At 45.9% G+C, this 14,439-nt stretch overlaps 1 protein-coding gene across 2 annotated transcripts; it reads right to left on the bottom strand.

Moving 5' to 3' along the window:
* Positions 1 to 8,862: 8,862 nt before the first annotated feature.
* LOC138606789 (E3 SUMO-protein ligase ZBED1-like) lies at positions 8,863 to 13,961 on the bottom strand. 2 transcript variants are annotated; one of them, XM_069679239.1, is made up of 3 exons: positions 13,884 to 13,961; positions 13,692 to 13,775; positions 8,863 to 10,608 (listed from the first exon to the last, which is right to left on the bottom strand). In XM_069679239.1, exons 1-3 carry the CDS (start codon positions 13,891 to 13,893, stop codon positions 9,215 to 9,217), a joined length of 1,488 nt encoding a protein of 495 aa, XP_069535340.1. In that variant the 5' UTR covers positions 13,894 to 13,961; the 3' UTR covers positions 8,863 to 9,214. The 2 variants fall into 2 exon arrangements, with proteins under 2 accessions (XP_069535340.1, XP_069535339.1); XM_069679238.1 differs by having other exon boundaries at positions 13,692 to 13,778; positions 13,884 to 13,951.
* Between the last annotated feature and the right edge of the window lie 478 nt (positions 13,962 to 14,439).

Below are 14,439 nucleotides of genomic sequence, written 5' to 3' on the forward strand. Positions count from 1 at the left end.
GACGATGATTTTGAGTTAATCTCTTTAAAAAATTCTCAATAAAATGATGAAAAACAAAAAGCTTCTCTTCATGTTGGTGCAAGAGTTAAAGAAGTTCAAAAGATGATCATAAAAATAAACAACATCAGTGCCAACCATCAAAGGGGCGGACACCTTTCAAATTAAAAGCATGAATGTAACTCGTCCTGTGTGAGAGTCCTCCGGGTGTTTTTCCCACAGTTCAGTCTGTCACAATCACTGATATCACTCATGAACACTGATAGGAGGTTATGAGGTCAGAAGGGGGCGTGGCCTGTCACTGTAACAAGCCAATGATGAGTGGGCGTGGAGCTGATGACTGATAAACATCTCAGCCAATCAGACGACAACAACAGCAACTGGTCCCAGAGGAGAGAGAGGGGCGTGTTTCAATTAGAGAGAGAGAGTGTGTGTGTGTGTGTGTGTGTGTGTGTGTGTGTGTGTGTGTGATCATGCTGCAGCTTCAGTTCTCACCTCTGTCTGCAGGTTTATCTGATCTGAGCTCTGAACCTCCAGCACAGATCAGAGTAATTGATCCCACAGGAGCATCACGTCAGTAAATCTCTCAGCTGCTTACCTGAATATCTGCATCGACTCAGACACCAACCAAAGACTGTTTATTAGAATGCAGCTTTAATTGTTTTTATTATTATTATTTAAACTCTGACAGTTTGTTAAATTCTGTTTTAAAGACGCGTCAACATCTGTTGTTACTAAACTCTTTTGTCCCTGTCAGGATCCTGTAGGAGGGATGAGTCCATGAAATGAGACTCTGAGAGGCAGACCCTGTTTCCAGTGATCTGATTGGTCAGAGTGCTTGTATAGTAGTAGCTAATAGATATAAGATGTTAATTTAAAAACAGCAGACACAGTGAAACTGTAACCTGTCAAACACGTGATAGATGAGCACAGACAGATCCAAGTAACTTTAAACACGTACATGTTACATTCTGCCTCATTATAACATGTATTACAAGAAGCCTCCGAAAGTAAACGAAGGAGATGAACAGAGCTCTTAACGGACCGGGAGGTGGGGTGTGTGTGTGTGTGTGTGTGTGTGTGTGTGTGTGTGTGTGTGTGTGTGTGTGTGTGTGCGGCGGGGGCAGGCGTTAGAGGGTCGTGACGGGGGATGAGACGCCGGAAAACACGACTCCTACAACGGGGGGCGGCGGCCCTGGACCCTGCAGGTCCCTGGGGTGCAGCTTCCTGGGACACCCCCCAACCCCGGCTGACTGTAATAGGACTGTCATTGTTAACGCGGGCTCCATGGAAACGAGGCGTCACGACATGTGGGGGGAGAGGCACGCGGGCAGGTATAAAAGAAGAGGCAGAGACGGACCGTGAACACACCACCGGACCACCGCCTGTCTGTGCCCCGGAGCCGAACGCGGAAGATCCAGCTGAGACCTCTGTCGCCTGCACGAGACATGTTGCACGAGGCCGCGCGTCACCTCCACACCTTCAACAGGTGAGAGAAACTATCTCCGATTATCTGCCTGTTTTTCACGGTGTATTTCGTCACATTTATTTAGTTAAAGTCAGAAAAACTCAAATGGTTCGTGTTTACTGTCACAGCGCGATCGATTAATTATCTTAATTATAATTTAAAGGAACAATCGCTGAATATGAGTCATACTTCCTGTTACGACTTCCTCTTTCACTCATTCTGTCACTTTTGATAGCTGATCAATAATATTGATATGATTTATTTAAGTAATGACTCCTCTCTGAGAACTCTTTAATTTCATTCATTAGATGTTATGACCTTTGACCTTTTCTGGAGCAGTGAGGCAGTAAAACGTCACATACTGTAGTTCACCTGGTTTGTTCTTCATGTGAAAAATTAATGACTCTGTTTTGATGAAGTGATCTGAAGAGAGAGACAGAGACCCACCTGCTGCAGGAACTCTTCTGACACTGACTAACCTGTCTGTCTGTCTGTCTGCCCGTCTGTCTGCCCGTCTGCAGTGATCCAGATGGCTGTGTGATGATGACACAAAGATGGACTGCGATGAAGCTCGGTGACGGTACGACGAGTTGATTTTTATTCGAGACATTCAGAGAAACAAAGAGTCTAAAGTCAGTCGGCTGTTAGGAACCAATGAAAACGTTTCAACAGTTTTTAAAGCTACAAACGTCTGATCGTCAGTTTGTGAAAAATATGAAGGAATAATAAATTGTGAAATAGATTTAATAATATTTGTAAAACTTTTTATTCCAGTTTCTTGAGTCAGTGTGGATCACATGATCACGTCACCCTTCATGATGATAGAGACTCCTTTACGTGTTATGTTTTTATGTTAATGCTATTAATTAGATCAGGGATGGGTCAGTTAAATTCCACAGAGCAGCAGGGGGCGCTCTGACCCTACAGGACTTGTAATAATCCTTGTATAATCCTTCTGACCAAACCCCACAGAAAAAAACACTGATTGAACAGTTTTTAGAGCTCAGCCAGAGATGCTGTGTTTGTACTTCCTGTTCCTGTATGACCTGGTTCTCCTCCCTCCAGCTGACCCCTCTCCTCTCTCTCATCGCCCCCCAGGTCCTCGTCCCCAGGTCATCCATCGAGTCTCCACCAACAGTCGTGAACGCTGGCGGCAGCAGAACGTGAACGGAGCGTTCGCTGAGCTGCGGCGTCTCATCCCCACGCATCCCCCCGACAGGAAGCTCAGCAAAAACGAGATCCTGCGCCTCGCCCTCAGGTACATCAACTTCCTGGACGGGGTGCTGACGGACCAGGACCTCAGAGGGGCTCCCAGGGGCCGAGCCGGGAGTGTGGAGCTGGAGGATGGGCTACAGGGGACGCTGTCACCAAACTCCAGCTGTGAGAGTTCAGCTGACGGAGACTTAGACGGGCAGGGGGAGGAGCAGGACTGTGGAGGCCCTCTGCACCACCTCCACCTGACACACACCCAGCCCAGTCAGAGCCAGCATCAGTGTTTCCTGATGTGACGTGTCTGCAGCGTTCCCGTGACGTGTCGGCAGCGTTCCCGTGACGTGTCTGCAGCGTTCCCGTGACGTGTCGGCAGCGTTCCCGTGACGTGTCTGCAGCGTTCCCGTGACGTGTCTGCAGCGTTCCCGTGACATGTCGGCAGCGTTCCCGTGACATGTCGGCAGCGTTCCCGTGACGTCCTTCAGTCAAAGTGAAAACAGCAGTTTGGTCCTTTAAAAACACATGTTGACGTTTGGGACGAGACTCAGAGTTCATGTGATATTCACACAGAGCATTTAGTGTTCATTAATGACTTATTACACAAGTTATGAATGTATGAAGTTTATTCAGCTGATGTTTTATTTTTTCTCATAGAAGAAGAAGTGACGTGTTTTTATATGTTAGAGAAGAAGAAGATGTGACATCTTTAGTGTAGCAGTAGACACGTGTGTGTGTGTGTGTGTGTGTGTGTGTGTGTGTGTGTGTGTGTGTGTGTGTGTGTGTGTGTGTGTGTGTGTGTGTGTGTGTGAGTGTGTGTGTGTGTGTGTGAGTGTGTGTGTGTGTGTGTGTGTGTGTGTGTGTGAGTGTGAGTGTGACAAGAAGTTCTGCCCGTCAGCAGAAGAATCAGTAACCAGATTCAGTTTCTTTGATGTTAAAGGAACTGTTGGTGTTTTTAATGTTTGAACTTTATTTTGAAGTTTAATAAAACTGCTTGTTGCTCTGATTACTTTCTCTGGTGATCTTTGATTATCTTCGATCATCTCTGGTGATCACTGATGATCTCTGGTGATCACTGATGATCTCTGGTGATCACAGGTGATCTCTGGTGATCTCTGATGATCTCTGGTGATCACTGGTGATCTCTGATGATCTCTGGTGATCACTGGTGATCTGTGCGTGTGCGTGTGTGTGTGTGTGTGTGTGTGTTTGTGTGCGCGTGTGCGTGTGCGTGTGTGTGTTTGTGCGTGTGTGTGTGTGTGTGTGTGTTTGTGTGCGTGTGCGTGTGCGTGTGCGTGTGCGTGTGTGTGTGTGTTTGTGTGTTTGTGTGTTTGTGTGTGTGTGTGTGTGTGTGTGTGTGTGTGTGTTGTAGCATGGCGAACTCTTTTTGGTTCAGTGCTTATGTGTCGGGAAATCCTCCTCCTGCCTTCATCCTCCTCGTTATGTACGTCTTCCTCTCTGCACCTGTCGTTCATCTCATCAGTCTGACGAGCTGCTACTCGGGAACAGAACGCCGAAGGAGCCCCATTTGTCCACAGAGCTGTCAATCATGAGGCCACACCCCCTTTTTATAGCATCAACTAATTAAAAGTAAACGTGAGAAAAATGAACACTGTGACATAAATCAGCAGGATAAAAACTAACTATAATGACAGAAACCATGTTTGACGTGTATTTTGATTTTATAGTTTGACTCATGTTCCATCTGTTAACATGGAGGAGGCGGGCTTTATGGAGTGTTCACAGGAGTGTGAAAGGTTTCTCAAATGTATTTTATTCTTTTACTGAAGGTAATCAGAAATATAAATACAATGTAAATATTTATATATAACATTAATATATAAATAATATTCATATAAATGTATTTGAATTTCTTGAAGAGAAGCTGTGGAGTATATCTGTAAAAGAGTGACTGATGGAACGTTTGAACACACCTGTCCATCACCTGAGCATTTTCTTTTATTCAACTTTATCCTCCTTTTCCAGAAATCTGACTTCAGTTTTTATCAGACAAAACTCAACAGCAGCACATTAAATACAAAATATACATTATCTGAAGAATTACAGCGGCAGGGCGAATCTGTACTTTAACTTTTATTAATAAGACTTTGATGAATTTATTTGGAATACAGCACTTTGGTGGCAGCAGAATATTTTTTACACTTAAACAGTCCTTTTAATTTTTATAAACATTTCTGTGTTTAGCAGCTTTCAAAACCAAAGTGAAAAGATGCTTCACATCAAAAAAGAGAGAGAAATAAAACATAATTACATGCGTTTAAACAGCTGCTCGTTCTGTGTTCAGCCTTTAATAATAGATCCGTCTGTTTTAGAATTCAAGTTTAAAAAAGTTTTAAAATGTTTAACAATCAGTAGTTAAATCACTGAGCACACTTCTGCAGCTCTGTGTTGGGGTGTCGCCCCCTGCTGGCTGCAGGACAAACTGCTCCTTCCCTGCTTCTGCTAACTGCTAACTAGAAACTTTTCATCAGATCCCCATTTGATTACTTGTACTTGAAAAGGAAAGGACAATGAAAAGGCTCGTTTTCATCGTCCTTTCCCAGGGACCAAAATGAGCGCAGAAGGATCAGGGACCAACATGAGCGCAGAGCGATCAGGGACCAAAATGAGCGCAGAGTGATCAGGGACCAAGATGAGCACAGAGCGATCAGGGACCAAAATGAGCACAGAGTGATCAGGGACCAAAATGAGCACAGAGTGATCAGGGACTAAAATAAAATGATCGTAGAGCGATCAGGGACCAAAATGAGCGCAGAGTGATCAGGGACCAAAATGAGCGCAGAGTGATCAGGGACCAAAATGAATGCAGAGTGATCAGGGACTAAAATGAGCGCAGAGCGATCAGGGACCAAAATGAGCGCAGAGTGATCAGGGACCAAAATGAGCGCAGAGTGATCAGGGACCAAAATGAATGCAGAGTGATCAGGGACTAAAATGAGCGCAGAGCGATCAGGGACCAAAATGAGCGCAGAGCGATCAGGGACCAACATGAGCACAGAGCGATCAGGGACCAACATGAGCACAGAGCGATCAGGGACCAACATGAGCACAGAGTGATCAGGGACTAAAATAAAATGATCGCAGAGCGATCAGGGACCAAAATGAGCGCAGAGTGATCAGGGACCAAAATGAATGCAGAGTGATCAGGGACTAAAATGAGCGCAGAGCGATCAGGGACCAAAATGAGCGCAGAGTGATCAGGGACCAAAATGAATGCAGAGTGATCAGGGACTAAAATGAGCGCAGAGCGATCAGGGACCAAAATGAGCGCAGAGCGATCAGGGACCAAAATGAGCACAGAGCGATCAGGGACCAACATGAGCGCAGAGCGATCAGGGACCAACATGAGCACAGAGCGATCAGGGACCAAAATGAGCACAGAGCGATCAGGGACCAAAATGAGCACAGAGTGATCAGGGACTAAAATAAAATGATCGTAGAGCGATCAGGGACCAAAATGAGCGCAGAGTGATCAGGGACCAAAATGAGCGCAGAGTGATCAGGGACCAAAATGAATGCAGAGTGATCAGGGACTAAAATGAGCGCAGAGCGATCAGGGACCAAAATGAGCGCAGAGTGATCAGGGACCAAAATGAGCGCAGAGTGATCAGGGACCAAAATGAATGCAGAGTGATCAGGGACTAAAATGAGCGCAGAGTGATCAGGGACCAAAATGAGCGCAGAGCGATCAGGGACCAAAATGAGCGCAGAGCGATCAGGGACCAACATGAGCACAGAGCGATCAGGGACCAACTTGAGCGCAGAGCGACCAGGGACCAAAATGAGCGCAGAGTGATCAGGGACTAAAATAAAATGATCGCAGAGTGATCAGGGACCAAAATGAATGCAGAGTGATCAGGGACCAAAATGAGCGCAGAGTGATCAGGGACTAAAATGAATGCAGAGTGATCAGGGACTAAAATAAAATGATCGCAGAGTGATCAGGGACCAAAATGAATGCAGAGCGATCAGGGACCAACATGAGCACAGAGCGATCAGGGACCAACATGAGCGCAGAGCGATCAGGGACCAACATGAGCGCAGAGCGACCAGGGACCAAAATGAGCGCAGAGTGATCAGGGACTAAAATAAAATGATCGCAGAGTGATCAGGGACTAAAATAAAATGATCGCAGAGTGATCAGGGACCAAAATGAATGCAGAGCGATCAGGGACCAACATGAGCGCAGAGCGACCAGGGACCAAAATGAGCGCAGAGTGATCAGGGACTAAAATAAAATGATCGCAGAGTGATCAGGGACCAAAATGAATGCAGAGTGATCAGGGACCAAAATGAGCGCAGAGTGATCAGGGACCAAAATGAATGCAGAGTGATCAGGGACTAAAATGAGCGAAGCACGATCAGGGACCAAAATGAGCGCAGAGCGATCAGGGACCAAAATGAGCGCAGAGTGATCAGGGACCAAAATGAATGCAGAGTGATCAGGGACCAAAATGAGCGCAGAGTGATCAGGGACCAAAATGAATGCAGAGTGATCAGGGACTAAAATGAGCGAAGCACGATCAGGGACCAAAATGAGCGCAGAGCAATCAGGGACTAAAATGAGCGCAGAGTGATCAGGGACCAAAATGAGCGCAGAGTGATCAGGGACCAAAATAAAATGATCGCAGAGTGATCAGGGACCAAAATGAATGCAGAGTGATCAGGGACCAAAATGAGCGCAGAGTGATCAGGGACTAAAATAAAATGATCGCAGAGTGATCAGGGACCAAAATGAATGCAGAGTGATCAGGGACCAAAATGAGCGCAGAGTGATCAGGGACCAAAATGAATGCAGAGTGATCAGGGACTAAAATGAGCGAAGCACGATCAGGGACCAAAATGAGCGCAGAGCGATCAGGGACCAAAATGAGCGCAGAGTGATCAGGGACCAAAATGAATGCAGAGTGATCAGGGACCAAAATGAGCGCAGAGTGATCAGGGACCAAAATGAATGCAGAGTGATCAGGGACTAAAATGAGCGAAGCACGATCAGGGACCAAAATGAGCGCAGAGCAATCAGGGACTAAAATGAGCGCAGAGTGATCAGGGACTAAAATGATTGCAGAGTGATCAGGGACCAAAATGAGCGCAGAGCGATTAGGGACCAAAATGAGCGCAGAGCGATCAGGGACCAAAATGAGCGCAGAGTGATCAGGGACCAAAATTAGCGCAGAGCGATCAGGGACCAAAATGAGCACAGAGCACGATCAGGGACCAAAATGAACGCGGAGCGATCAGGGACCAAAATGAGCGCAGAGTGATCAGGGACCAAAATGAGCGCAGAGTGATCAGGGACTAATATGAGCGCAGAGCGATCAGGGACCAAAATGAGCGCAGAGTGATCAGGGACCAAAATGAGCGAAGCACGATCAGGGACCAAAATGAGCGAAGCACGATCAGGGACTAAAATGAGCGCAGAGTGATCAGGGACCAAAATGAGCACAGAGCGATCAGGGACCAAAATGAGCGAAGCACGATCAGGGACTAAAATGAGCGCAGAGTGATCAGGGACCAAAATGAGCACAGAGCGATCAGGGACCAAAATGAGCGCAGAGTGATCAGGGACCAAAATGAACGCGGAGCGATCAGGGACCAAAATGAGTGAAGCACGATCAGGGACCAAAATGAGCGCAGAAGGATCAGGGACCAAAATGAGCGCAGAGTGATCAGGGACTAATATGAGCGCAGAGCGATCAGGGACCAAAATGAGCGCAGAAGGATCAGGGACCAAAATGAGCGCAGAGTGACCAGGGACTAATATGAGCGCAGAGCGATCAGAGACCAAGATGAGCGCAGAGCGATCAGGGACCAAAATGAGCGAAGCACGATCAGGTACTAAAATGAGCGCAGAGTGATCAGGGACCACAATGAGCGCAGAGCGATCAGGGACCAAAATGAGCGCAGAGCGATCAGGGACCAAAACGAGCACAGATTGATCAGGAACCAAAATGAGCGCAGAGTGATCAGGGACCAAAATGAGCACAGAGTGATCAGGGACTAAAATGAGCGAAGCACGATCAGGGACTAAAATGAGCGCAGAGTGATCAGGGACTAAAATGAGCGAAGCACGATCAGGGACTAAAATGAGCGCAGAGTGATCAGGGACTAAAATGAGCGAAGCACGATCAGGGACTAAAATGAGCGCAGAGAGATCAGGGACCAAAATGAGCGCAGAGCGATCAGGGACCAAAATGAGCACATGTGTTGGTGTTTACTAAATTGCTGTAAACGTTTGCGGTGTGTCAGACCTTCGAGCAGAACTCTCTTTGCTAACTTGCACTTTGTACAGTTTTGAACATCCTGCTAATTTTTAGTCCTTTTCCCTGAGTTATACATTTGCATCCACCAACATCCTTTAATTTGTACTTTTGAGCACATTTTCTGTCATGATAAATTTAAATGGAGCTGTGCACACTCTGAAAATTCGGATTTGTCATATTTCATTTGCAATATATTCCCCAGCTAACTCAAGTTTCAGTGTGTGTTTTCATCAGCTCAAAGAGGCCAACAGATTTGTATCTAAGATATTATGGGCCAGTTGCTGTTGAGGAACAGAACCATGTTGAGATTTTCAGGCTCGATGGAGCTCCTTTGGCTGCAGAACCGATCACCTGCACTGGAGAAAGCTCTCTCTAAGGGCACAGCAGTGGAGACAACCCCGAGCTTCTTCAGAGCGAGTTTGCTCAGTTCACGAAACATGGTCATACCTGTGTGCCTCCACCAGGCAAATGGGTTGGACCTCTCTGAAGTTGGTGTGTAGGCCAGGTACTTGTTCAGGAGGACATCCAGCTCAGCAGCAGAGCAGGATGCTGGGTCTGCAGCGAGCTCCTGCTTTACTTTACTGATCGCCAATCTTTTGTTTTGCTCCCCCAGCTTGTCTTTGCATCTCGGGTCGAGGAATGTGATGAGAGCCAATGGATGGTTGTTGACGTCTCCAAACTCCTCTTTACATTTTAACAGTAATATGTTGGCAACATCGTTCCCTTTCTGTCTCTCTTCTCTAAGACCGTCCATGAGTGTCTTCAGCAGTGGCAGCATGACTGAAATGGTCTGGAATCCTTCTGTTCTCATCATGGACGTGGCTTTCTTCAGAGGTTTCAGAGCCGATATGATTTTCTTGATTTTCTCTGTTTCGTTTTCGTCCAGAATTAAATCTGTCTTCTTTTTCTGGACAAAGACCATCACCATGGCCTCGTGCTGCTGAATCAGTCCTTCAAGCATGTCCAGCCAGAGAAGCCATTTCTCCCCGCGGTACAGGATCAGCTCGTCTTGTTCCATTTTCAGCTTGTTTTGAATCTCTCTGAGCTTCTGCTCAGCATCAAAATCAAGCTTGAAGAACCTGACGATGTTCTGACACTTTCTGAAAACACTGGACAGCTCATCCTTACTCATCAGATCCTTAAACACCACGTTTAAGGTGTCGGCAAAGCAAGGCATGTCAGTCCATTTAGTTCTAACTCTTTTCAGTTGTGGCAAGCCAGCTCTGACGACACTGTGGACCTTTCCCTTCAGGCCCCACGCCTCCATGACAGCGCAGAGCTGTTTTTGAATGTTGGCTGCGGATTCGTCTCCAAAGAGGCATGAAGTGTTGAGCATGTAGGATTTCAGATTCCCTCGGTTGTCCACAAAATGGCAGCCCACCGCCAGGAAGGATTCTTCAGCTCTGAAAGCCTCACATGTCAGCACGATGTCATCAGCAGAGGCCAGGGTGGATCGCAGCTCCTTTTCCTTTTCATTGTAGACGCTGAGTAACTGTGAGCGGATCACTGACTTGGTTGGAATTTCAAGAGAGGGCGATAGCTCTGTCACAAACTCCCGAAAGCTTTTACTTTCTGTCGATTCCAGGCGTTGTGGAGTCGATACGATCATCTTCAGCAGGCGTCTTTTAGTTGTTAACATCTCCTGGTTCCCGGCTGTGGAAGGGAAACGATAAAGAGTCCATGATACATTTTAAGGTCATTTTTAAAAAGGTCCATCACTGGAGGCTCTTCACCTCTACATATTAGTACGTATGTCGACTGTTACCATGACCAGGGGCACGTTCATCCTGAACACATCGTTCTTTGAACCAGTTTCTGGGTCAAACAAATGTGTCCTGACCTGGGCCCTGAGGTACGCTTTCTGTCGGTAGGTGTGTCAGAGGTTTCAACCAAATATCAGGGATATCCGTGTTAACTCAGCCGTACAGGCACCAAGCTTGTGTCACATATAGGGTTTTCAGCGCACCACCAGGGGTCCGTTTCACAAAGCAGGTTCAACAAACTCTGAGTCTAACCCTGAACTCTGAGTCGATCTACTCTGAGATAAGAAACTCTGAGTTTTCGGTTCCAGAACAGCTGATCAGAGTTAGTTCAATCAACTCTGAGTAGGTTCAGCCAGAGTTAAGTGCGTGCACGCTGACTATAAAAAGCCAGCATTAATGGAGCCCCGACACCAAGAGTCACCATGGCAACGGTACACAAAAAGAGGTCCTCCTACGTCACACCAGCGGAGCTCGAAATCCTCACGCGGACGTTCAGCGAATACGAGCATGTTTTTAGAAACATAAAGTAACACGGCTGCAGCTGCAAAAGAGAGAGAAGCGGCTCGAGTGAACGCGTCAGTTTGAACTGGTCTGTTTATTTAATACTTCATCACGACCGGAAGCTAAAATGTATATTAATTTAGGAGCAATGCAGCGGGAGAAAAAACATACATGGAAGCAGCTAAAAATAAAACAGCAGAACATCATTGAAAGGTGCGGCTCAGGCAGAACAGGCTCACGGCTGAACCTCACTTCATCATATTTTAAATATGAAACAGATTAAATATCATTCAGTGGCTGTTTTAATGTGCATCAGCTTTATCCCTAACATGATGCTGACTTCACATACATTATAATTCATGTTGATTAAACTGAATGTGTTAGTTTAAAAAAAAAATCCAATAACTTACGGCGTCTTATCTGAGCGCTCTCGGCAGTGGTGGTGGAAAATCTAAAAATGATGACTTTGACACAGATTTGTCTTTTGATTTTTTTATCATAATTATAAAAGACTTTTGCAAAGCGGTCAGAGCAGCACAGAGACGCAACGTTTCTTCTTTTAATTCGGTAACCGCTCAAACACGCGTGAGACGGGCTGAATGAATGAGGAAGTAATGAGGGTTTTATATTCTAGAGGGAGGAGACAGAGCGAAACTCTGAGTGAAAACCTGCTCGCGACCAGGTGAGGTTCACAGACTCAGTTACCATAGTAACCAACTCAGAGTTAAAGTTACCTCTCTTTCTGAAACGGCAAAAACCCGAGGTTTCCCTCATTTCAGGGTTAACAAACTCGGGGTTTCACTGAACCCGCTTTCTGAAACGGACCCCAGCTCTCGCTGAGTTAAAGTTAAGCTATGTTTTAGAAGACTGAACGCCGCCCAGGTCATTACAACATGTTTCATAGTTTTGTAGAGGTCGTACCGTCACATGACTTCACACAGGAGGAGTACCTTCATTAGAGTGACTTTAAGTTCTAGACAGATCTATAACTTCACTCATCATGTCCCTTTACTCTCGTGTCAACTGTTGACGGATTGACGGGATGCACATTAAAAACAAGGGCAACATCGAAGTCCCATAAACTGCAGTTCCTCGAGTGTCCACTGGAGGCTGTCTCACTGACACTGGGACTCAGGACCGCAGAGAATAATAATAATAATAATAACTTTATTTATATAGCACAAGAGTTTACAAAGTGCTTTGACAACGAAGCAAAGCAACAGGAAAACAAGCAAATCATAAAACAAGCAAAGCACAGAACCCAACGACAGGAGAACCCAACGACAGGGGAACCCAACAACAGGAGAACCCAACGACAGGAGAACCCAACGACAGGAGAACCCACACGACAGGAGAACCCAACGACAGGGGAACCCAACAACAGGAGAACCCAACGACAGGAGAACCCACACGACAGGAGAACCCAACAACAGGGAAACCCAACAACAGGAGAACCCACACAGCATGGCCAGGCCTGAGACCGAGGGCACAAAGCAACACGAAGTAGAAACAATAAAAAGAAATAAAACCAAACATTCTAAAAAGAGGAAATGAAGCAAAAAGAGAAATAAGAGCTGCAAAGCAACAAAATAAAGATAAAACAATAAAAGAACTAAAAGCAAATACAAAAGATGATGAAAAGAGAATAAAGTGAAATGAAAATGTTTCAACGATAAATAAAAGCCAATCAGAAGACGACCTCACATAAAGCAAGTCTATAAAAGTGAGTTTTAAGATGAGACATAAAAGATGTCACTGCGAGCCTCGATCACCTTTAGTTTTAAGCCTCGACTTTGGAACGAGAAGAGACGACTGATTTATTTAATCACTTCTGGCTCCACAAAACCAAGATGGCAACCGCCATCAAGTCAAACATACAGTGTATGTGTGCCTGCTGAAACCTGACGTGTTGAAAACAGCCACAGGAGAGAGAGAAAATTATAATGGCAACAACTATTGATCGACAGCGTCAGTCTGAACAGACATCAGGGACTGCTGACCTTTAACCTGTCACACCCTCTGTACCAATATTCAGGGAACGCCTAGATAGACATCGTAGTCATATAACTACATTTACAGAAAGCGTATTCACTGAGACATGTGCGTTAAGTATGAAGTCTGATTAATGAGGCTTTACTTGAACAATGATCCCTCACAGCGCGGCCTGACTTCATGTTCATTATATGTTACAATGAATAAATGCTGCTCTGTGTTCTCTCTGTGTCATCCTGTATGCAGAACTGTGAGTCAGTTTAAGGCGCCGTGGCGGACTGTGAAGAGTGGAACACCTGTGGAGAGCAGAAGAGGGCGGCGTCCACCGTGTTTCAGCCTCAGTGCAACAGCTCAGGGACAGGCGAGCGGCGCTCCTCGTCTGAATGAATTTCACTTCACTTTTGATCTGAACACGCTAAATCACGAGATGGTGTTTATCAGCTGTGTGTGTGTGTGTGTGTGTGTGTGTGTGTGTGTTACCTCCTCTCTGCCGGATGTGAGGCCGTCTGGGAGGCTGCAGGTTGGTGCGTGTCCCTCTCCCCTGCCCGCGGCCTCTCCGTCTCACTGCTCCGGAGAAGAAAAGAAAACACATTCATCATCACGTGTAAGAAGTTCTTCAACGAGCACGAGTGTGATCAAGTTCACTTAGTTTCATATTTTTGAAGTCCTCACCTGAGCTCATTTCAGAGGTTGGATTACAGGTTGTGGAGATAACAGTCAGTCCGTGTCCTCCCTGTGTCTCTCTGTGGGTCTGATGAACTTCAGCCCCACGATGAGGCTCCGCCCACAGTGTGATGACTGCAAGTGAAACTTAAGGAAACAGATGTTAAGTATCGATATGTCGATATGTTTCCTTAAGTTTCACATTTAAAGTATTTAGTCACACAAAGAGACGGTGACTGTGACTCAGTCTGTGGATCAAACGGAGCAGCTGACAGAACGTGAAACAGTTTAGTACTGACAGAACCAGACGAGACTGCTGCCAGTAAATGGTGATGAATCTGTGGAGGGTTAACCCTGTGAGGCCCTGTGAGTACAGATGAACACGAGACGATGTTTGAATATGACCAGCATCAGTTTGATGTGTTTAGAAAGACGCTGAATAATGCAGCCAGAAAAAGTGTTGAAATAGTTAAGACGAAACAAAAGAAGCAGTTTATTAAAGTGAATCATCTCAGACAGCTGGTTGTTCTGTTTGTTCGATACACGAACATGTGAGGAAACATGC

The sequence above is a fragment of the Semicossyphus pulcher genome, unplaced genomic scaffold (genome assembly GCF_022749685.1).
Source record: "Semicossyphus pulcher isolate SPU_LCO1_2020_fin unplaced genomic scaffold, fSemPul1.0.p SCAF_37, whole genome shotgun sequence".
In the NCBI taxonomy this organism is placed as follows: domain Eukaryota; kingdom Metazoa; phylum Chordata; class Actinopteri; order Labriformes; family Labridae; genus Semicossyphus; species Semicossyphus pulcher.